The sequence below is a fragment of the Amblyomma mixtum genome, chromosome 8, assembly GCF_055824585.1.
Source record: "Amblyomma mixtum isolate Tamu chromosome 8, ASM5582458v1, whole genome shotgun sequence".
Taxonomy (NCBI): Eukaryota; Metazoa; Arthropoda; class Arachnida; order Ixodida; family Ixodidae; genus Amblyomma; species Amblyomma mixtum.
The window spans coordinates 38,662,867-38,687,691 of NC_143019.1; the positions used below are offsets into that span (position 1 = coordinate 38,662,867).

General features: G+C 46.7%; 2 protein-coding genes and 1 non-coding gene across 3 annotated transcripts in view; 1 reads left to right on the top strand and 2 right to left on the bottom strand.

The window, feature by feature from the left end:
• Nucleotides 1–17,608, bottom strand: part of LOC149332139 (uncharacterized) — a 40,671-nt gene extending 23,063 nt beyond the window's left edge. The window contains exons 1-3 of the mRNA XM_089557087.1: nucleotides 16,169–17,608; nucleotides 3,491–3,517; nucleotides 776–919 (exon numbers count right to left, since the gene is read on the bottom strand). Coding sequence (XP_089413213.1) covers nucleotides 776–919; nucleotides 3,491–3,517; nucleotides 16,169–16,247 — 250 coding nt within the window. The 5' untranslated portion in view covers nucleotides 16,248–17,608. The remainder of the gene's footprint in view (nucleotides 1–775; nucleotides 920–3,490; nucleotides 3,518–16,168) is intronic.
• TRNAT-AGU (transfer RNA threonine (anticodon AGU)) lies at nucleotides 5,660–5,733 on the bottom strand. The gene has a single exon. It is a non-coding gene; the product is annotated as a tRNA-Thr (tRNA).
• A 6,666-nt stretch (nucleotides 17,609–24,274) lies between the features above and the next one.
• The window catches only part of LOC149332141 (uncharacterized), a 35,848-nt gene continuing 35,297 nt past the window's right edge, over nucleotides 24,275–24,825 (top strand). Inside the window, exon 1 of the mRNA XM_089555705.1 lies at nucleotides 24,275–24,728. Within this exon, the coding sequence (XP_089411831.1) occupies nucleotides 24,605–24,728 (124 nt within the window). The 5' untranslated portion in view covers nucleotides 24,275–24,604. The remainder of the gene's footprint in view (nucleotides 24,729–24,825) is intronic.

Below are 24,825 nucleotides of genomic sequence, written 5' to 3' on the forward strand. Positions count from 1 at the left end.
GAAGGCCACTCATAACAATTTTTGTCTAACCTACGGCGCTTGCGTGCTTTTCCTTCCATCTTTTAGTTCCTTCATATTGCTTCCATTACTATAGCGTAACCAGTCCGACGTAAGACTTGTTTATCTCCCAACCCTTCCTCCCTCTCCTTTGTCTTTCTGCCGCAGCGGTGGCTCAGGATCGAACCCGAAAGACACAGGTTCGATCCCGGCCGCGGCAGTCGAATTTCGATGGAGGCGAAATTCTAGAGGCCCTTGTACTGTGCGATGTCAGTGCAAGTTAAAGAATTCCAGGTGGTCGAAATTTCCGGAGCCCTTCACTACGGCGTCTCTCATAGCCTGCGTCGCTTTGTGACGTTAAACCCCCATAAACCCCCATAAACATTTGTCCTTCTGGCCAGCCTGATCTTGGGTGTGCATACAGCCCGCAGTTGGATGACCCTCAACTAGGCGGCTGACCTTTGTCTCTGATGATGATGATTGGCGAATTGCAATGGCGCAATGGCAGCTGTGACCATACTGTCGAATAGCACACGTTGTTTTTTGCCTAGCCAAGTTGGGATCAAAGATTTATTTTCTGAGCATGTTACCGCCAGGAAAGTCGAGCTTATCACGATTGGAATACTGGTGGGTACCAGGTGACACTGAAGTTCAACTTGTGCCTCTGCCTGGTCCTGCGTACACTTACTGATGCTTTATAAAGCACTCTAGGCGCGGCAAACCCGCGGGTACCGTGCATTGTATTAACGAAACTAAAAAGGAGGAGGGGGGAACCTACCGGTGACGCATACAGGCACCCCGTGCAGGAACTCTATGCGGAAGCCCTTCTTGCACTGGCACTGCCAATGGATGCAGTCCGAGTGGGCGTCGCCCAGCTCGCATGCCGCCTTGGTGATGCATGTCTCGCCAAGCCGCCGCTCTGCTGCGAGGGAGAGAGCTACAGCTCAAGCAAACACAGCTCAACTACAGCTCAAGCAAAGCGCTTCTATAATTGATTGATTGAATGAATGAGCAAACGACAGGGTGAGGGAGTGAGTAATCTAGGGAGTGAACGAGAAAGCGAATGACAGTGAGTTAGTGGGTGAGTGTGCAAACGAGAGATAAGTTAGCGCGTGAGTAAACGAGATAGTAAGTGACATACAAAGCAGCGAATGAGACAGTGAGCGAGCGGGTGAGTGAGTGAGTGAGTGAGTGAGTGAGTGAGTGAGTGAGTGAGTGAGTGAGTGAGTGAGTGAGTGAATGAGTGAGTGAGTGAGTGAGTGAGTGAGTGAGTGAGTGAGTGAGTGAGTGAATGAGTGAGTGAGTGAGTGAGTGAGTGAGTGAGTGAGTGAGTGAGTGAGTGAGTGAGTGAGTGAGTGAGTGAATGAGTGAGTGAGTGAGTGAGTGAGTGAGTGAGTGAGTGAGTGAGTGAGTGAGTGAGTGAGTGAGTGAGTGAATGAGTGAGTGAGTGAGTGAGTGAGTGAGTGAGTGAGTGAGTGAGTGAGTGAGTGAGTGAGTGAGTGAGTGAGTGAGTGAGTGAGTGAGTGAGTGAGTGAGTGAGTGAGTGAGTGAGTGAGTGAGTGAGTGAGTGAGTGAGTGAGTGAGTGAGTGAGTGAGTGAGTGAGTAAGCGAGCGAGCGACACATACGGGAGTCAATGACGAACGAAATGGTAAAAGAAAGAATGCAATGTGTGCGTGAGTAAACGAGGGGCAAGTGCGAGTTAATAAACAAGTGAGTCAGCGGGAGTAAGTGAGAAACGAAGGAATGAGTAAGAGAGATAAAGTAAACGAGGTAGTGAGCAAGGAAGAGAGTTCGCAAGCAAGGGTGCGAGCGAGAGTGTGACTGAGTGATTGAGGGCGAGCAAACGAGGGTGCGATTTAGACAGCGACTAAGTGGACGAGTGAGTAAACAAGTAAGTGAGTGAGCAACAAGGCAGTGAGACATTAAGCAAGTGAGCGAGTAAACAAGGCTGTGTGTGAGAGGGAGCGATTGAGTGGATGATAAAAGGAAGGAGTGAATGAGTGAGCAAAGAGGGATTGAATGGGTAGTGAGAGTCAGCAAGAGAGGTCGTTAGTGAGAGAGTGACTAACTAGGTGTGTTAATCATAAATGAGCGAATGAGTGAGTGAATAAATAAGGAAGTGAGTGGGAGTGAGTGAATGAGCGGTGAGTGAGTAAATGAGGGTGTGCATGGAGTGACAAGGTAGGTCAGTGAGTCAGGGAGTGAGTGAGCAAAGGAAGGAGTGATTGAGAGAGTGTGAGTGGTGAGTAAACGAGGGAGTGAGTGAGTGAGTGAGTGGGAGAGAGTGAGTGAGCGAGGATGTTAGTGACAGAGTAACTAAATGGGTGAGTGAGTGATAAACGAGGCAGTAAATGAGCGAATGAATGAGTCAACCTGAGTGAACAAATGAGGGCGTGAGAGATAGTGACTAAAGGGGTGAATGAATGAGTAAGTGAAAGCGCGAGTGAGGTTTAAAGGGGGCAGTAAATGAGCTAATGAGTGAGTCATTGAGTAAGTGAATGAGTGTGTGAGCAAGGACTGGGTGAGAGCATAAGCCAATCAGTGAGTGTGTCAGTCAGTGAATCTCTCAGTGAGTGAGCAATTGAGTGGGCGAATTAGTGACCGGCAAATGAGTGAGCAAGCGAGCAGCACAACCGCATCTAAAGCAAATGTTTCATTGAATTACGTTTTGATAGCCAACGTCCGAGATGGCTAAACGAAAAATGAGTCAGGCGCGCGAGTAAAGGCGTCTGCAAGCGAATAAGCACATTAGTGAATAAAAAGCTGCTTTGCGCGAGCAAGCTTCACTGCGAATGAAGCGACGTTAAATTTATGACTGAGTTCAGGGTAGCCTATGGCCCAATTAATGCTCAGTTACGTAAAATAACTAAAAAGGACCTATAAGCAAAAAAATTCGACCTTAAAAACATACTATAATAAAGGACTGAACAGATGAAACAGCGTATAAAAAACGCTTCCAATATCAGCAAAGCAATTGGTATAATTGTGTACAGGCCCTGAACATTTTTTTTTTTTTTTCAGTTTCGCAAGTAAACCGTTCGAATGTTTCGATCCGGTGCCGACTAATTTCTAAGCCAAGAAACGCTACTCTATTCACAAGAGAAAACTTAAACTTCTATTCCACAGATTATTTCACATTTTGTTCGCCGTTCAATATCGCCTGCTTCTCTACGACTTCCTGTGGCGTCATTTCTGCTGATGGTACGCCACGGCTTCAGGAACGGCAGCTGCCGAATTGGAGCTACTTATAGCTCCTATTATGGTTATTATGGTTAAGTTTCACAACTGCTCATGAAATGTAATAAAAATATTCAGTGCAGCAACTTATTCAGCAACCCATATATTTTGCCCCATTTTTATTTCGTCGCATTGGTTCTGTTCTCCTCAGTTACACTTCATTTTGGAATCAACAGTTCACTGCAGATAATTTTAAATTTCAGTTCACATTTCTCGTTTAAGCTAGTAAAAATTAAACACGCGTACCAAACTTACCTTGTTCTTTGTTGTAGGTTTGATGGTCTGCCAGAGAAAAAAAGGAGAAAGAAAATAGAAAGGGATTAAAACACACATATCAGATTCACCTCCAAGAATGGAAATTCCTTTAACATGTCCGCAGCAGCTTTTTTTTCATTTATTTGCTGCCAGAGCAAGACAGTGTAAACAGAACACAACGAAAGGCGTGTAGTCTCTTCGGAAGGCTGTTTCCTACTTCTCGCTATAAATCTTTTCCAAGACGAAGTAACTACTTCATCATGGCGCACGCAGTATTGTTTAGAAGCATTTGCAAACGCGAACCGTGTCGGAGTTCCGGCATCTGTTCCGTGTTTTCACTCAACAGTGCCGCGCATTGTTTCGTCTGATAAGGAAATACTACGAAAAGGTATGAGAACCAGAAAGCTTCGGTAATGTTATACCACGCCAGGCTGAAAAGAATTATTAATGATGTTGCTTGCAAGCACGACACAGTGCGCAGACACGAAAGACGAAAAGTGCGAAGTACAGACTTGCTCTAGCTGCCACCGGAACCGGAACAACAACTGAAACTCTTTCAAAGGGAAAGACGGCGAAGCATATATGACAGGGGGTGAGAAAGAAAAATTAAGGGAGATAAAGAGAGGAAGAGAAAGAAGAAATGAAAACAACGAACCCGCACAGCCAAGATGATGCATATTTAAACGCTTCAACCTCAAGCGAGCCTTAACTTTAAAGCGTGAAAAATGCGACGAAAATCCTCCCGCATCCAAAATATCCCCCCCCCCCCCCTTTCCTTATGCTTTCGTGCTATCCAGCCCTCCACAAGCAGGCAGGCTAGCACAGTGAAGCTATTGCACACACAACCCCCGACTACGACGACAGATCCCGGAAGAGTGTGAAACACTCCCGCGAGACCTACCTACCTACGCACGGAAGGTGCTTACTGTTTACGAGGTTGGGGGCGTTTAGAAAACCCGGACACAACAACGGGACAAGGACAGCGCAAAAGATAGCGCGCACATGCCGCAACGTCTGCGCCTTCCTCCCTTTCCCCTAACTTCCCTCAACACCCCATTCACTAAGCCTTTCGTTGTTTCTAAGTGCACGACGAAAGGATAGCCCCTATCTCTTTTGTTCCTGTTTACGCCTCACCTGACCTCGTGTACCTGTAAACAGGAACGCAGTGCAGTATGTTGCTTGTTCCAGCGTGACCGGAATCTTTGTGCTCCGGAGAAAGAGGGTGAGAAGGATGTTGAGAGGGAGGAGGAAGGAAGAAGAGAAGCCGGGTCGATAGCGAAGGAGGTAGACAAACTCGCCTCCCGAAAGGTTTCTGCCTCGAAACGCCACCACATCCCCGGCTTCGCTATCGAATCGTATTAACGGAACGCGCATCTGCGATTGAATTGCCCGCTTTTCTCTTCCCGGGGGGGGGGGGGGGGGGGGGGGGGGGGGTTGTTCTATCTCTTTGTGGGTGCCGGTTTCTTTACGCGGGCAAAAAAAAAAAAAAAACAACTTTCGGTCGAGAAAAGCACTCCGCCCACACGGCGTCGGACTCGAATTTCTTCCCCAGGAGAAAAGCAATTTTCCGCCGAAAACGGGGAGGACGAGAAATTTGAAGCACCACTTATGGGGGAACAACATTAAATACTGGAAATCAACGCGCAGGGGGTATCGGGAAAAGGGTTGGACGAAGATGTATTCGGGAGCCCTTACGAAGATTTCAACAAAGTGTCCCCTGCCTCTCTGGGTGGTCAGAGTGTATCGTTGGAGCACTTAAGCTTGTTCAAAGCATTGTTTTACTTTACCAGAATTTTCATTCAATACAGCAGGTTTGTTGAAGCTCTTAGGTAAATTTATGTTGTACCCTAAAGGCTTTCAAACTAACGAAGTCTCTGAAAGACATCGTCCTTTCCTCAACTGCTGGTTACCAAAGAGCTCTATTTTTGGTCTAATGCAACCAACTCGAGACATGTTTTATAGAACCGCAAGAACCACTATTTTACAGACTCTTTTCTCCTCAAAGCATGCTTCCAGCATGCCCGAAAATCATGCCTAAACCATCACTCTCCAAAAACTTTCTTGTTATAAGGGAGTAACTACTCATTGGCATCAACCCAAGAGCAGCCGTACGGCTACAAAGAAAAGCTATACAGCTTTCTCAGAAACTTCGTAGTTAAAGAAAAATTCGTCCTGGTCCGGGGTTCGAACCCGGGACCACCGCTTCACTGGAGCAGTCGCTCTACCAATTGAGCTAACCGGGACGGCAAGCTTGAGGTAGGGGGAGAGCGAATTGATCAATAACTGGAAGCCGTATGGCTTCGAACTTTGTAGCCGTATGACTGCGCTTGGGTGGATGCCAATAATTACTCCCTTATTACAAATCCACTCCACCTTGGGGTATCCCCTAAACATTTGACCAACACTCTCTTGTTATGACGTCAAGAGTCGAACATATTGGGAGCAGCGAACAGATAAGATCACCAGGAAAGGGGAACACGGGGCAGCACTGTCCCGTGTACTCTTTTATCTGGTGATCCCGTTTGTTATCTGATCCCAGTATGTTCGGTTCATGCCAACTGGCCTGCATATTTGCCTTGTTAGATATAAACTCTTTCGTATTTCATGCGACATTCGTATTTACTCATTGTAGCTGCATCAATTTCTTCGCCAAATGACTCTCCTAATCCTGCAGTTTTTGAGAGAACTTGTTAACCCACATAATTATCATCCGTTGGGAAGCAAAACTGAGGGCACTTTTTTTGTGTTCGTTACATTTCAGTGCTGGAGCTCACTATGTTCATTGTTGACACACTTCAACGCAATGTACTGAAAGCGCGGAATATAAACACAATAAGAAAATTTTACAACAGCGGCCGCTCATTATTTCAGCTTTGCACGAAATGTTCTTAACCTAAATGCATAAAATTCACCATTTATGCACTTCTGTTTATCACTCGCTGTGTATGTGTGTCGTGCACGAATGTTCTGGTCTCACTGGAGCATTCATGTTACGTAAATTGTTTGTTTACCCTTTTGTAATGATATTAAATACCTGGGTCTAGCTGGAAATGGATATTGAAGTTGCTACAAAGAAATTTTAAACGCGCAATGTAATTGTAGAGCCGCTAGTCCACTGCTGAGTCTCGTTCCGGAAAACCGTGCACAAAAACTTGTCCTCTTATATACTATGTGTGTAGATCGCGTTGAAAGACAGGTGTTATCTTGGCGTTTTAAATATCGCCTCCTATTTTAGCTTTCGCCACCTATCAAAACATTGTTTTAAGCGGGCTTTCAGAATCAAAGAAGACTGTATTGTCTTATTTGTGCGAAACATTCAACTCTGAAAATCGCTACTCCACATGTCGCTCACAATATATGAGTTTCCATACAAAAATTTTATCGGGAATTCAGAATACGTTCAACTGGATTTTCCGCACAATTCGATTCAGTTGGAAAATGCTTCTGTGCTGGGAGGAGACAGCTTTCTGTCAAGATACTTGCGAATAACAAAATGTCTTTGCTGAAAGCCTTAGTGGAACGCTTTCTTGGATACGGAGAAGGCCTCTGTGAACACAGGAAGCCCTATTGAGGAAAGCCTTTGTCATGTGCTCCGGAGACAGCGTTCCTTGCTTTTAGATTCAGCAGCAAACAAAAGTATTAGATCATGCCTTTCTCGAAACAGGAAACGTTTTGGAATATATCTGATGCTTCGATTGGATTGTACTGCACGTCTATCATCAAAGCACGGCACGAGTTTCATGTTGTTGGTCAAAAGATGCAGCTTGATCTTGTTTTGAGTCACGACCAAAACACAAAACATTCACCTGTGGTTTATATTTTTTCAATGCGATGACAGTGCAAACATGACAGTCAAAAGCTTCGTTACAGTATGCGCATTGTGCTTGCACATTTTAAAGGCTTTCCATGTATTTTTCTTATCTCATTAACTATACCTTTTATTCGAGCCACTATTTCATCTCTAGTAGATTTATGATGGGATCTGAATGTGAAGAAAGCAAATGAGAGCATTGGTAAGTCACTGCGCTGTTCTTGTCCAGAAACCATTTGAGAGCACCGCTTCCATTACTTCCATTTACGCATTAAATATGCCAGACTTGATGACGGTCACTACATTTCAATAGTTGTATAGTTTTGTGTGTGTGTGCTGAAGCCAGAATGAAGTGTAGTTTTCCTTGGCTGTTGCAATCTACCGCCGTGTCAGAAAATAGCTGGCTGATGTCACTTATAACATGGCCTCATATGGAGCTCTGTTCGAAATTCTCATCAATATCCTTTAACTTTTAGCCCTTCACTCCATTAGCTCTATATTTCCCCTGTTGTATTTTAAATTTCATGCTTACATTATCTGTGTTTTACCTGTCCCTTCGTAGCTTCAGGGCCTAACCATTATGGATTGGCGGTTGCACTTTCCGACTACCAGAGTGAAATAGATGCTTAGTTTATACTTATGAACATCTCCGAAAGCTAATGACTGAGGTTCGCCTTCGGTCTGCAACTTCCAACCGTATTTGAATTTTCGATTCCACGTAATGGAGATTTTCGTCAACATAGGTTGCTTCCATATTTAATATGAAGTACAAACCACTCACTCATCGCACGTTCTAGAGCTCTGGCTATAACATTAGCCACGTAATCGAAGTCCTTTTCCTTCTTCCATTGCTTAGTGCCGTTTGCACCATTAGGCTCCATTTCCAAAACGCGTCAGTGCCGAGGAAACAGCCCGACATAGTGGGTGTCAAGATAAGCGCTCATGCTCCGCGAGCGCTTATTTTGTCGTCTTTCCAGTCTGCGATCGTGTCTCCTGCGCTGATCTTCCCCAAGCAGCACACAAAATCGTCCCAGTGTTAGAAATGTAATGGCAAAGGCCGGTATGACAAAGAACCGGAGTAAAACCATACATTTGCAATATTGGGCTGGTTACCTGTGCTGTTTCGGTCATATATTTTTTCGTTTTATTTGCATAAGCATGTTCTGTCCACGCCGACAACAAGCTCTCTTATGAATATATAGATTTCTGAAATTCTAGACCAGAGATCGTAAGTATGGTAGAGCTTCGCTTAATTTTGGCCTTAATGTTATGCCATCCTTTCCGTGACCGCCTGGAGATGTTTTTGGCTCCTAGCTTTTGACCTTTCTGCAAAGGTACACGTGTCAGTTCATTAGCGGCGTTGGAATACGTAAACCAAATATAGAATATATAGGACTCTCTCATACATAATTCACGCGTTATATCTGCTTTCCCGCGCAGTCAGTGAGGGCAAAAATATACAAAATTTTTGCCTACCATTCGTATTCTTTCTTCACTTATATCAAAGTTATTGCGACAAAGCTACGGTCCCTCTTCCTTACGTAGGAATTCTGAATAATTCGCTTCACTTGCGACATGCTTTCGGGATAATGTACCGCGGTAAATTTTGATGAAAAACAATAATTTCATCCATCCGCGCACGACGTTTCCTCTGAATCACGCTATCTTCTCATCATTTTCGATGAACGCGAAGTTAATGTAGTCCAACTATGATGTCAAACAGTGGAACGGAAGTCAATTGCAAAACTTCAGCCCCACACTATAGACCGCAGAGAACATGCAATGATGTATGCTCGCGTTTCGAAACGGTGGCTCGAATAAAACCGCTTTGATCTTCTGTGCTGATAGGCCTCGAATACCAACAAGCAGATAAAAAGATACCAGCCGCTGTATTCTCTTCCTTTTCCGTCCGTGCTTGCACTTACCGTATTTTCTTGTTGTAACCCGAAAGGTTTTGCAACGTTGCTTTAGTAACGGGCGTACCGGACGCAGAGGCCGTTGTTAAAACGAGTTGAGCTGCTTCTATTGGCTTAAACGCATGGTGACGTCACCCAATGCGCAACTTGCAATTTCTGCTCGCATATTAAATCAGATTAATTAAAATCTTCTCGCAAGCACCCCTCTCTTCGGAACAGATGATGCAGAAGACACATCTTTGTAATGTAAGCCTTCGCATGTTCGGTGCAAAAAAAGAAAAAACGTAATACAAGAAACCTCTTATATGCGCATTTTCTTCACTATATAATCTTGTATTTTACTTACTAATACGGGCCTATACCTGCCCCACCCTCGTAGCCTAGAGGGCCTCTCATTGTACAGCGCAACAATTTTAGCGACTCAATAAGCCCTAAATTTATCAGAATCTGAAACAATTATACGTCCTTCTTCTAGAGAAAGTGGTGCAGTTCTACCACACTCCAAACTTCCCTACCCCCAGGGTGGGAGCACCGAATTCAATGTAACGCGTCTCTCCTTAACGAAAGGGAACGTACCTGAGTATCGTTACCAACCGTGTATACGTGCTCGAGTGAACGGTCAACGGCGCAGCACGAACATCGATGATGTCATACATATCCAGGAAAGACCTCCGCGCAAGTCGTACCCAGTGGCAGCTTGCGACCATCTTACACCCGCTAACTTCTTAATCTCATCTTTCTCCTTGACTTTTTGTGGCTCTATGCTTCATTTACCATGTCCTGTAACCAACTCCGTTAATCTATGGAACCACAGGGAAGGGGAATGAGGGGCTCGTTATAAACATGAAAGAAGCCAACAGCCACAGAAACCAAGGGGCACAGGGGATTTTTTTATTATTTATTTATTTTGTGGTGTTGATCAATTTAGAATATTGCTGAATATGTTATCGCTTAAAGCTAATTGATTAGAAAAGCAGAAGAAAAAACAACCACCTGCCGCCGGTGGGATCCGAACCCACGACCTCCGAATTACGCGTCCGGTGCTCTACCTCTGAGCTACGGCGACGGCTGTCAAATATTCCGTTTCCGGGGGCATTTATGTTTACAAGTAACCTAACCTTGAGAGTGTTCACCAGCGCCACCCACGTTCATAAGCGGCGGACGTAGAACGCCCTGAGTTACCGCAGGTTACCGCAGGTGGAAAGATAACCATAGGTTATCTTTCCTTAGCATATCTGCCCTTCTTATGCCCATTTAGTCTTCTTAACCTCAGCAAGAATATCCTTAACTAGCATTAGCTCTCCGGCCTACTGTGCTCTCTTCCGGCCTCTAACCATCAGAACTATCATTTTCCTTTCTGCACAACGCTACGCCGTTTGCAATTTAATTTCAACCCTTTAACGTAGCTACCGCTCCACGAAAACAGCGCGACTTGTACAACAGAAAACACGGCACATCATTCGTGTATGCCTAAACTACGCCCGCCATTTTTCTCTGCCAGCAGGCCTAAGCGGTAACAGTTCCTATCTCGGACGTCTTTTTCTTTTTGCATGTAGCGCCTGTCTCGATGGTCGTCAATGTCGATTCGGGTCTCCCGGCGTTTCGAAACGCGAGTCGTCTCAATGTAGAGGGACGGCTGCGCAAATATGCACGTCTCGACGCACAAATTATGGGCCGTGTTGTCGGTTGGGCAAGACTCTATCGTTTCTTGCGTTACACTGTGTCTCTCGTTTCTGTCTTTGTGTTTCATTCCTACGCTCACTCTTATGAAACCCTCGCAGTCATTGGACGGAGAAGTTATAATAGCAAGAGTGGCGATGCCGTGACTGGACGGGAAAAAACAAACAAAAAGAAAAAAATACTAGTAGCAACGTGACGACTCTGGCAGGACGAACTTAATGTATGCGCCTATATAGCTTACGTTAGATGAATTTTGGTAGGTTAGGTTATTGCTTCAGAGAGCCAGCTCTGCATCACTGAACACCTGTGTCTGCATTGATTCATTCATTCATTCATTCATTCATTCATTCATTCATTCATTCATTCATTCATTCATTCATTCATTCATTCATTCATTCATTCATTCATTCATTCATTCATTTTTCATTTGTTCATTGATTTATTGAGTGGTTTTGCTACTTTTTGTTAGTTAATTTGTTTGTTTGATTGTTTGTTCGTTTGTTTGTTTGATTTTTCATTTGTTCGTTTGTTTGCTTGTTCTGTGAAAAAAACCTTGCGAGCAGTACAGGACCGTTGACCGGTACTTGGTCACACATGACGCAAATATCAGTGAAAGATATTGTACCAATGAGTAATAGCGAGAACAAATGATCTAAATCAAGGTGCATAAGTTCTAGAGGATAAGTTTTAGATTGCAATCTTTGCTTGTAAGCCTCAACATCTACTCAAGCCGGATAACAAAGTGGGCTTGGATTCGTAACTGGGTTTTCTAACTGGCCACACTACACAGTCAAAGAGTTGAATATGCTTAGTTTTTGAAAAGACTCGACTGCAGCCTTTTACACTGTAATATGTTGAGTAATTTGCGACAGAGGTGTGAACATTTCTTTGTCACTACTGAGCTGAAATTCGCCGCGCGCTTGTGCAAAAGTTTAACTGCTGTTACCTGTTTTCTGCACCTGAACGATTAAAAATTTGGTTAGTTTTAACCCAACTGAAACAGCACTCGACATTTACTCTATTCTTTCACTTCTCAATCAAGTAGCCATTGCGCTTACAACAATTTTAACCCTACAACAACTTTTGTAGGCCCTATGTAATGCCGGCGTACTAAAAAAGTAGTTCTCAAAGCAGATTTTTAAGACATACAGCCTCGAACCAGCATACGCCTATAAAATCCTGCTGACTTCCAGCAAGCCTTCTTGTAAAATACTGTTTCTGTAATCCGGTCATTTATAGCACTGGCCACTTCACAGTTGGAAAGATTTTCTTCTCAGCAATACCGACGGCAATCGAAATGCGTGATTCTGGGCCATTCAGTGCGAATCCATTTGAGGGACCCGCTTTAACGATTAGGCACTGACAGCATAAAGAGCAGGAGAATGGCGTGCCCTGCTCCCTACGCCATTCATGCTTAATCGTTTAAGCTCACCCCCCCGCCCCTCCCCCCCTCCCCAACCTCACCTTCCTTTCTCTCGAGAATGGAATCGACAGCCATCTATTAGCCGGTTCAAGGAGGCGTCGTTAGTATGTCTCCAAAACCTCCGCAACTCTGCCATAACTACCACTTATCATATTCACTCGTGTCCCAGCAACATCCCGTGCTGATTATTTTCTATTTGCTTTTTCTTTTCTCTGGTCCAGAAACCTTCGTTTTGTCGTGTCAATGTAGCAGTATTTTAAGATTATTCTGCGACAATGATATCACTCTAAGGTCTCCCTGTTTACCATCGATGGCCCTACCCCGTCCGAGATAACATCAGGAAAACACTAAGTAAACGGGCTGTGGCAATATAAACAAACTTTGAGCGATTGCCACTCGGATCTGCATACTACGCAGATCCGCGTAGAAAATACTAAACAACGCGGCCGCCATGCTGAAATAATTAGGCTCAAACCCGCCACGCGTCTCTCGGGCGCTCCCGTGTTTACAGCAATCGATCGCGGAGGCGTTTTGCATGAGAGCGCTATCGTTAGCTGCCTAGTTCGATCCTATACAGCATCAAAAACAGAGGCGAACGCTCTTCCACAGCACGCTGTAAAACTGAAAAGGCCCAATAAAACGGAGTCTCGTCAACCGTTATTTCTTTTACCAAAGTAAAGATGATAGTAAAATGGCCTATACTAGCCTGAGCTGGTGGCCGGTATATTGTTTTGAACGCCCCTGTATTCAGCTCGAGAAATAAATAAAGAAAAAAGATAAGCTTCTAAGCCTTCGCGAACGAAAAAGAAGTGAACAGTTACACTTTGCCTTTTTATACCCATTTTTTTTTTCTTTTGACGTCGTCACCGAGGACTGTGCAAAGAAATTCAACTACAAATCGCTGATTTCACGGTCACTGGTAGTGACCTCGACTTGTAAAAGTGAGATTCACGCAAGAACTTAAGTGTGAGAGCTCTTGTATATTTATTTTTTGAATATATTCGTACTGTATTGTACTGTTATTTGTAAATTGGTTTGTACATTGTAAGCATTAGATATCAATATCCTCGGAGTATTGAGTACTATGTTCCTTTTGTTTCCCACGGCACTGAGAATGAGAGCAAACAGCCTATGATATATCCTCGCCTCTTGGCTCAAACTTTCTTGCTGACGGTGCTCCATTGAGTCTTAAATACATAATACTAAAGGGGAAAAAAAAAGAGTTTGCATGAGCTTTGATATAAACAGAAAAAGAACCAACGGCTCACTACTTTGCTCCACTAATTTAATAAAAGTAATTTACCAGTGCTTTGCGACAAGAAAGGGAAACTACCGCATAGTTATGGTTTTATTTTTTTTTTATTTTGGCTCGCGGTGATTATTAGCGAAGGTGACGACAAAGCCCAAAGGAAATGTCTGACCTCACGATAACTGCTGATGACTTCGGGTTGGTAAATCGAGTACCTCGCAAAAAGATTTACCGTCTAGACCCTCGCATATTGAGCATTACAAATTATATTTGTACGACATTGTCAACTCCACACTCTATTACAAACTAAATGATAATTTACACTGTAAACTAATTATCAGTAGTCTCACATAATTAGGCATCATCGATTATCGTTTCTTTCCAACGGCCTATCGCCTCGCCTGCTGACACAGAATTTTACGCAAACTTTGCTGAATTCCGTTAAAAAATAAATTGAGGGAAAGAAAAATTACAAAAGCTTTAACGTCCCAAAGCGACCCAGGCTATGAGGGACGCCGTAGTGAAGAACTCCGGGAATTTCGACCACCTGGGGTTCTTCAACGTGCACTGACATCGCACAGTACACGGGCCTCTAGAATTTTGCCTCCGTCGAATTTCGATGGAGGAAAAATTCTACAGGCCCGTGTAGTGTGCGATGTCATTGCACGTTAAAGAACCCCAGGTGGTCGAAATTCCCGGAGCCCTTCACTACGGCGTCCCTCATAGCTTTAGTCACTTTGGGACGTTAAACCCCAATAAACCGAAGAAAAGGTCCACAAAAGAAAAAGTAACAAAATTAAATTACAAAGGTGGTCTTTTAATAAACGCAACAAGCTCCGCCTTATATTTTTAATCGATATTTTTTTTCTTAGTGATTGCCAGCGAGCACAAAGACCACATCATCAGCAAATAGGTGACCTCATGAACATTGCTGGTGACCCCGACTCGCCAGTCTGCGAAAAGAGTGGCTTCCAGAGCGATCGCGCGCCTACCTACCTACACCACTGCAAGGAGATGGAGCATTGACGGCGGTGCGGGCGGCTTAAGCCTACTTCCTGCCTCGGGCGCTCTCGCTCGCTCGTTCGGCCGTCCGGTCGCGGCCGGATCCCCCACCGAACGACGACGCGCGACTTGCATCCAAATCGGCTCGGACCGCCAGCATCCGGTTTTGCTTCTATCTTTTCTTTTTTTTATGCTGCCTTCGATTTCTTCTCTGACTGGCGACGTCGTCTCGTTTATTCGCGCTCTGAACCGTTAACTTCGGGTCAACCGCATTCGTTGGATTCCCCCTCGCTCATTCGCTGTTTACATCGTCTCTGAACTACAACTCGTTACCGCTAGCTACGTGACTGCAGTTTTGGCGCGGCAGAAGCGTGTTTTTTTCTTGTTCTTTTTTTCTTTTGAAAGCGTTCGGTTGGTTTCTTCCTGCTAAGAAAGCACAAAGACAAAAATATTCCTGTATTTTAAACCCGCTGACGCCGCAGTGTAGGGCTTCGGCTACAGTTGGGACCCTACTGGGAGTTTTTTAACGCACACTTACACGTCAGCCGCACAGTCACTTTTTTATTATTTTATTATTTCAGCCGCACCGCGATGCAGCCACTCACCACCCGGCAGTCGGGTGTCGAACGTACGACCTCTGCCGGATCCAGCAGCAGATAAAAAAAATACATTGAATAGCAAAAAATCCAGGGAGACAAAGTCACGTGCTAAAATATATGAAGAATCATCGAGGTTAAGCCGTTTTTCTCATCGCCGGATCGAACGGAGGGAGCCCAGCACAGTGGCGAGCGATGAGAATGGTGGTGGGGGATGAAGGGGGGGGGGGGGGGGGATCCAGGTTTTTAAGTAGATCACTGGAGTAACATTTTCTTTTCCTAAGCATTTTTTTGCGAAATGCTTAATGACGAAATAAAATGAAACATTCGTATGCAATCGAGGTCATGAGACGAGATCCCCGTCATCCCTATTTTCCTTTCCTTCATCCGCAAACCGTTCTAAACCGCAAATAACGATCTACTCTCACAGCATCATAATGAGACAGGCTTACGCGAAAACTGATATTAATCTACAAATATGGAACGAAAAATATATTCGTAAGAAAAGAATCAAAATGCGTTCCTTGGAGAAAACAATGCCCCGCATATCAGCACTTCCTCTCCAGTGTATATGGTACCGTTGGGAATATCAAAACTGTGCAAACTGAATAATTTAAGCCTTTTACTTTACCTAAGACGTCTAACTTGACCGTGACTCCACACAACTAAGGCAACCTTTACAACACATAGCCTTAGTTCGCAATCAGAACTTGACCTCTGCATAATACTTCTGACTCTGTGTAGATAGCCGAATCCCCAGCGCTGATAACGACAACCTTTTTTTAAAGGAACGTGGCGGCAATACGTGGTAAAACTACAACAAAATTTAACCAATCAAACAGACTGACGACACTGTGCATCAGACTGTCGGCGCTAGCATTTCAGCACACCCCAACCGAACAACAAGACATACCCGTGGACATAGAGGTATACGTAGAGGAGGCTACAAAAGCAGTAGGACTCAGTCTTTAAAATAAGCCTCCTCCCATTGATGTACTCACTGAAGGCTGCCCGGGCGTACTCCGTCAGCAGGGAGATTAGCAACAGCAGCAACGTCGGCGCACAAGTCGGAGTCAGCATTCCAGACGGCCGTCGTCGGCGAGTGCGGTCATAGCGCTCTCTCCGTCACCAGCAGCCAGCGTCCATGTATGCGCCCCGCGACTGGCGCTTGCCGTACTGCTTGGTTGCGTTGGATGAGACGGAGCGCGTCACTGTTTCTTCAGCACCATTCGCCACCTGGCAACAGAAAATCCTTTCCGCCGACGCCTTTCCTGATCGTCGCTCGCCTTCCGATCTTCAGCGGACGCTGGCGGTGAACGGCGATGCGTTGTGTAACACAGTTTCTCCCCCACTTCCTTTCCCTCTTCTTCCCTCCACCTCCTTCCTTTCTTTCCCTGCCTTCCCCTCTGCGCCGACTGGGGAAGCTCCCGTTCCCCAGGGCACGGGAGAAAAGTGCGCGGGTTCGGATGAAAGAAAACTGATATTTCGAAGACGACCTTTCTCTAGCCGAGCCTTGCGCTGCAGCTAGGCTGGCAGGCAGGCAGGCAAGCCAGCGGTTTTCGGCGTGCTCGATCGAGTGTGCCGAGAGGCTCGAGGGTGAGGAGGTCGCCGATGTGGGGCGTCAATGGAATGAGTGAGTGAGAGAGAGTCGTATAGAGTGAAGGAAAGCACGGATCTCACTCGGCGACGACTTCGACTATGGTTTCCGGATCCCTTGCCCTCGTCAAAACGAAAAATAAAAATATATATAAAAGAAAAAAGCAAACAGGGTAAAAAAAAACGAAACGAGGCGGCGAGGCAACTACTCCACTATAACACGGTCAGCGGAATCTTCCTTCTCCACTGTCTTCTCCTCTTGCTCCTATCGAAGCACAATGCCCGACCGTCGGCGACTCATCATCCCAGAAGTCGTCCCGCCAGCAGTCGGCGCTGCTGTTCGTATAGAAGAGGCGGGCGCGGGCAGCGACACCAAGGCGCTGCAGGTCTGCGCTTGTGCCTCGTCGTCGTACTGCCTTTTGCCTCCTGACAGACCTTCCCTCGGAACCGAGTCGAAGAATAAGCACTCCTCTAAACTCCGCCGCTGTTTCCGCGTCCTCTGCAAACGGCAAGCTGGCTTCTCCGCACTGCTGTGCTGTCTTGCGTACAAGCTGCAGCGGCAGTGGTAGCTTGCGCGCACACGAACACGCACGCACACACGAGCACGCCGAGTCGCTCCGGCTGCGCTTGCTTCGACGGACGGATGCCTAGCCGGTTCACAGCAGTCCCCTCCTCGCTGTGGTGGGGGCACGCGTTGGGCCCTTCAGCTCGCTGCCACCACAGCCGGCGCTCAGGGGTCGCGCGCTGCTTCGCCCGGGCTCCCTGCTTCCCCTTTGAACTGCGGTCCGTCGTCGGGCAGGCTAGACGCACACGCTCGCGCTGCGCTGCGCGATACGGTTCGCCGGGCAGCGTCGAATACACGGGCGTCGCGCGAGAGGGACGAAGGGGAGGCGGCACTGCTGCTGCTGCCGTGCCGCCGAAACAGCCGAGAAACGGGAGAAAAGGGAGAAGAGGGATGAAAAAATGGCGGGAGGAACAAACGCCGCGCAGCCGTGCAGAAACGAAAGGGAAGAGAGCCTGTGTGCGGCCTCGGGTGAGGGAAGTTGCAGCAGAGGGATGGTGATGCAGAGGAGGGAGCTCAAAGTGGGAAGGGAAGAGAGGTAGGAGAAAAAAAAAGAGAGGCGAGCTCTGCCCGCCAGAGGGAACCACCAGCACGCTCCGGGTCGCGCGGGAGGCACGGACGAGCCTGTCGCGCCCTCTCTCTGCTCCTCCTGCGACCTCCTCATCCTCCCGAACCCTTCCCGAAAACCCGCCGCCGCTGCGGGCGGTAGTTGCGAAAGCCGGGTTATTGGCGCGCTCGCACGCTGGGTGAGCTGGCGGCCGCGGTCCGGCGCAGAACAAACGGGGAGAAGTGAGGAACTCGAATGGAACGAAGGGAAGAGGGAGGGCGTAGAAAGCTTAGCGTTCAGTTCGCAGCACGCGAGAGCTGAGAGTGAGAGAAAGCGGAGGGGAAAGAAGACCGAGAAAAAAAAAAGCTCTCCCAGCCGGGCCGAAACCATGGCAACGCTCTGCCCTCGCCCCTGTCTCTCTACCCCTGTCTCCCCATGGTGATCCGCTGTGGCGCTCCCGCTCCCTTTTTCCTCAATTTTTTCCCCGACCTTCTCTTTCGATCCTTCTCTGCTTGCGTCACTTTCGCTCTATCTCGCTTTTTTTTCTCCTTCTTCGCTCTCTCTCTCTCTCTCTCACTACGACACGGGTTGCCAGACTGGAACGGCATTCGAGGCCGGTTGGCAACAGGGTGAGAACTCCTGGCGGTCGAGACTCCAGCCCTAGCGACGAGTCCGCTAGCATGCACGCGCTCCTGGGTTCGAGGCTTTGACCTCCTCACCTACATTCGCTTCGCGCGGCGCCCTGTCAACGAGACCATGTGGAGTTCAGCCGCCGATGAGTCGAGCGACGCTTCCGGAGTTTCGTACGACGCTCCTACTGGCCGGGGTCTTTGTTTACATCTCCGCAGCGAACTAAGAAAGATTAGCTTACTACGCAGTTTCTTCTCGCATGTTCTTTCAGCCTCTCGCACTAGAAGATACTGTTTTCACGCTTTAAGTCGTGTGAAGTCGCCAGTTAAGCATCAGACTGAAGATGGTTGAATGTCACTGTCGTTTTCTTACTGTAATAAAGTTGAGCAAAAAAGAACACGTGGAGTGCGCGTCTTGTCTATGATAGTTTTGTTTTCGAAAGCTTCCCAGCGTCAACAGTTTCTTTTAAATATAACTTTCTCAGTAAATTTAACAATATCAGTACTACTCCTTATTATAGTCAGATGAGTAACCGAACAGGCTTTACGTTAATCCTCTTCCAGCATCCAAATGGAAATTAATTTCGTCCGGACAACAGCTACAGACTGGGAAGAGTATAAGACTTTTTTGTATGCTTCAATGATTTTATAGCCACTAAAGTCCGTGGTTGCAGCTGGTATTGATTGGCAGTACAAGGGTACTTGTCGATATTTACTTTTTGACCTGTTAGCCGGCATCGGTAATACTGCTCATCTAACAACAACACTAGGGAACTTAGCAACATACACCGGAACGCACTCAGGAAACCTCACGGGCTCTACTCACATACCAATAAATCACCACTCATTACAAAAAACAGCCGTTTCACCACCTCACTGCATACCATATTCAAAATACAGTGCGGTCTGCAGACAACTGCTGCACCTCACTCTATCACATTAGTCGCTACCACCCTACATTTACCACCCTACACTGCTCACCACCCTACACCCTACCACCCTACACTGCTCACCATGTGGGGCGTCGAAGGCCACCCTCATACACTACCTGTGGGAATGCCCCCATTCCATGGCAGTTCTTCTCGTACAAACCCATCCTTCTCCTGATGGGAGCCGGCTCTGTGAGTTGCTCTACCAGCTCACCAAACATGACTAGAGCACAGAGCTCACCGTGAAGCCCGGCGCGTGGACACTTGGCCGAGTAGGGACCCAACCTAGATGACTTTTTGTTCTCTTGTTAAAATAGAATTGCTACCACCGCGTCCAACCTAACAACGAAAACTCAAAATTTTCAGTTACTAATACGTATCCTGGGCACAGAATACTACAATATTATGGAACCAAATTCTAGATATTTGGTGCTACAGGGGAGAAATACATCTGCACGCTTCTTTTTTTTCTCGTAAATGTGTTTCATTGTTCCATTCTTTCGAACTCTGAATTTTGTTTTATGTTCTTTACTTCTGAGAAAACGAAATATCGGCAGACCCGGCAGTCCCTGAGGCTAGTGAAGCGCTCAACTGTGAAATCAATACAGAATGACAGACGCCATGAAATAAATATGAGGAAGACAATAAACATGATAAACGACTGCAGGGTGCAATCGTATTAAAGTAACATACAATCGTTGGAAATCTTTTGGTACAAATTTTGGCACTTTACAGAGCCTGCTGTTCACTCATTATTTTGTTTTTGCTTCTGACTTACTGCTGCTGAAAATGCAATGACCGGGAACTCAACTCGAATCGGATGGCGGTCCGACTGATCTGACAGATATTTACGCAATTATACTTGTAATGTCCGAAAAAAAAACTTAAAGCTGCGCACGACAAAGCTTTTATCCCTCAGAAAAAGTCTGCGATTAGAAACGAACTTCCTGCCTTAAGGCTACACGCGTGCACGGATTTCTTCACTGAACAGCAGACCGCGCATTTATTATTTCGGCATCCACCTTTTGTAATTCATCCCGCCGAGTATGCAATGTCTGTCCTCTGTCTCTAGCTTCAGCTTTCATGATTTACGACTTATCATAAGCGCCCGACTCTTCTGCACTCTCGCGCTGAATAAACTTCATGACTGAATACTAACGACAAACACTAGCACCAAGCACTAGTAACAGGTTACGAAGCACAGTTTAAATACGCTTCTGCTTGTTGTTGTTTTTTTTCGTTGCTGTCACGTAGTCGAAAGATTGGCGGTTATTAATAGCTTTAGCGTCATTTAGCCTTTCTCTCTTTTTTCTGCTCGCGCTGCATATTGCGAAAGTAATTTATGATACGGGCCAGCGGCGAAGTAGCCCGACGACGCTGCAGATTTGATTAGTTGCGCAATCGCTTTCGACAGTGTCGGTTCGCGCTCGCTCACTCGCTAGAGACTGCGGTGTGTGCAGTTTCTTGCTCAGCCAGAGTGGAGCGAAGCACGTACGTCGCACCTGCCAATTAGGAGTTAACTACGAGTGACGAGCTTTTCATCCGTGCACGTGTGTGCGTTAGTGCTTGTGTGTGAGTGTGCCTGACGGTGCTCGCATGGATTACTTCTTCATGCCGTAATAACAGTTTGCACGTGAACAGCCTTCATCCTCCCTACCTCCTGTCATTTATTTGAACACTCGTGTGTGCGCGCGCGCGTGTGTGTTTGTGTGTGTGTATGTTTAGTTTAGTTTAGTTTATGGGGTTTAACGTCCCAAAGCGACTAAGGCTATGAGAGACGCCGTAGTGGAGGGCTCCGGAAATTTCGACCACCTGGGGTTCTTTAACGTGCACTGACATCGCACAGTACACGGGCCTCTAGAATTTCTCCTCCAAAGAAATTCCAGCCGCCACGGCCGGGATCGAACCCGCGTCTTTCGGGTCAGCAGCCGAGCACCATAACCGCTGAGCCACCGCGGCGGCTGTGCGTGTGTGTGTGTGTGTGTGCGTGTGTGTGTGTGTGTGTGTGTGTGTGTGTGTGTGTGTGTGTGTGTGTGTGTGTGTGTGTGTGTGTGTGTGTGTGTGTTGTGTGTGTGTGTGTGTGTGTGTGCGTGCGTGTTTTTCCGCCTGTTCTGCTATTTTCTTTCACGGGTTCATCTCATCTATCCCACTTCATCATCGCGAAATTAGCTGCGCCTCGTGCCCCTACTTTTCTTAATCGAAAGCAGCCTTGATTAAAGATTTCATATAAGTTTTTGGTACTCCGCATTCGTTGAGTATTTCGTAACGGCTTGTTTTTAACTGGCAAGCGAGAGCCTAACGATGAGTAGGCACTTTCGTCTCGTTTAATAAAGAAGGATATTTTTTCTGAAAAATAGCACACACAGCTTGCATTCTCGAGGGGCGTCGTTATTACTACGCTCTAATCGAGTTTTAACAGCACTGTTAAAGAACTGCTCTAAATGTGCGTTCCTTACGGTAGGTGCAAGTAGTATGCTGTCACGACGGCACAGCAGCACAAATGAACTAGCGAAGCGCAAATTTAATCCGTAAAAGCATCACCACGTATACCTGCGCATGTTTCTTTTTAACTTCCTTCATACTGCCGCTCTTCATTTTCTCCAGTGCGCTATGTTTGTTTTTCTTATTCTTTTTGCCCATAGCGACCATGAACACCTCCATACAAGTGCTTCCCTTCGTTTTTTATTTTATCTTCACGGGATATACATTTGTATACTTTTTGTTCATCAAACACCTCGACCGAATCACTTATCTCTCGTACCGCTGCTGCATTTTTATTGTGTCTACCAGACAGCTCGAAAAGCTTCTTTTTTATTTTTCGTCGTCCTGCCTTCATATCCTATGCAAACCTTGTCGCGTCAGCACTGACAGCGTCTGTCGTGGCATGGACGTATTATTGCGGATGGACATCTGGAAATTCTTCCGAATTTAGGAGTTATAACTGCACCCAGTAACAGAAACGAACTCTCCGTCTGCTATTGTCAAATTCTTTCCATCGTCTCCTCCGCACAAAAACAGACGCGAAACATAACCTGCTTACACTTCTCCATCATCTATGCACCACACACTCCGTGACCACAGCGGATGCCATTTCTGTAAAGCGCGTTTCGTTACATAAAGGCTGTTACTGCGAAGAAGCCAACTTTATATAATATTACTAACGCCTACAGTTTTCTGCCATTCCTTCTTTCATATTAATGCACACAGTTTTAAAGACATTTAACTTAATCCTCAACTGCACCGTCCAGATCTGCCGTCACGTTTACTTCCAAGAAACTCTGTTCAGCATATGTTGCGTGCTACTCTAACGAAGAGCCGACAGCTGCTTCTGTTGAAAGCCCCCTGCCATAAAAGTACCTCCTTGCCCCTCAATAAGTACTCTTGAGTACGAAACTCCTTTCGAGCGTTTTTTTTCTTCTTTTTTTGCCTAAACAGTGTCTATGAAGGGCAGGAACTCCCCGCGAGAATATAACCAAACGTTATCATTTCTGCCGTAACATTTCTTTTCAGTTTAAAAACACAGTTTAAGGACTTCATCGACCGCCCATCGACAGCGTCTATGGATTTCGATACGATCTCACTTTTTTTTCAAGCCCTTAGTATACAGTGCAGGAGAATGATGTATTAAAGGAGTGGTAATAATTCAGTAGGGTAGATAGCTGGGCCAGTTGGTACATAGTTCTAACAAAAAAAAAAAAACATGTGTCCCTCTGTGTGTCTGCGTCCTTCTGCTGTTTTTTTTTTGTTTTGTTTTTTCGTTAGAGTGGTAATAATGGTGGGTGTGTGTCATCAGGGGTTTATGAGCCGGAAGGCGAGTGCTCTGAAACCAGCCATCTGTGATCACGCGATTCATATATTAATATAAACCAGTGGTAGGGCGCTCTGCAGAGGGGGGAGAGGGGAGGGGGACTTTTTAATCGCGATCTAAGCAATTTTTAACTTGTTTTCAGGAGATCTGGAGCCAAAAATAAAGTAACCAGTGAGGGAATATTTCAGGCGCAGTATTATTAATTGTTTCACCCCATTATCTCATGAGCTATAAAATTTTGGGATTCAGTTCGCACACTTTGGAGGGCGCTACGGGAAAATTCTCACTCTCGTTCATACTCAATCTCATTCAAAGCCGGCCCCCGCCAGTTCTATAAATCAAGTGCAGAAGCTTCGTACATCCACGAGGCCTCGTACACCAAGCATGATGCAAATCATTGCGAAGTGACCGCGCGCGCGAGGAACCGATCGTGACGTACACTCCTCACAGCAGAGCGTTGCGTAGACTCCTCCAGATGGCGCGGCACTCCCACTTTTTGCTCTCATCTCCGAAAAAAAAAAGGAGTGCTCTTCGACCAGGCTCGAAAAATGAGAGTACCGCAGCCGCTTTCGTTTATCTCTACGCTTCGAAACGTCGCCGCCGCTGAAAGGGCACCGGTGCTCCAATGACCCACCTGCTTGTCGGCTTTACCCGCTAGGTGGAGCTAGTCCACCGCACCAACAACCACTGCTGCCGGAGCAGTTTCTTCAAACCAGATACGAATCCTTGCTGCAAAGATCCAAGCAAGCGATCCCAATGGAAGTTTTCGGGGCTTAGCGATTGCAGCGCCGTCTGTGAGCAGCATATCGACAGGCAGATACAGCTCGGAGAGCCTGCAGGGGTGACGGTTTTTAACGTTTGATGTGGTTTAATTTTTTGTGCATAGATGGCGCAACACTCTGGAAGCTTCTAAATGTGAGCCAATCAGCGGGTTGGTTTTTTCGCAAACGCTCAGCTTCCACGCATCAGTGCTACTAGTGCATGCACGCAGCGCTCCGCACCACCACCAACATTTCGTGTCCTTACAGGAGCAGCGACGAGCTAGCATCAGCAGCCTGTTGGCTCGGCCAGAGAGACGCAGGGAGGCGGGAAAGGCCGCGCAATGGTGCCAGGCGCCCAGGGCCGCGTCAGCAGCAGCGGCGGCGGTGGAGACGGCGGTGGCTTCTCGTGGTCGTTGGCGTTGTCGTCGTCGGGGCGTTCTTCTTCGTCGGCGCCGTGAGTGATCCGGTCGAGCCCGTGGCGCGAGTCCTCACGACCCGGGAGGAGCAGGAGGACGCGCCAGTGCCGTCGGAGGAGTGGTCGGTCGGTCGGCCGTCGATCGGCCGGTCGCCGCGCTTCTTCCGATGAGGGCGTCCGCGCTTGCTAAATGAGGAATGCGGCCTCGTCGTCGCTGCTGTCATTGCCGCCGAAAGCCCTGCTACTGTTGCTGCTGCTGTTGCTGCTGCGACTCGGCGCGACGCCTCTGCTGGTCCATGGCGCTGAGGAACTGCGTACGTAACGACACCCGTTACTAGATCCACGATTTTGCTAAAAAGGAAAGTAACACTATTAATATTTCGAAGAAACAGGGTGAAGACGTTTTAAGCA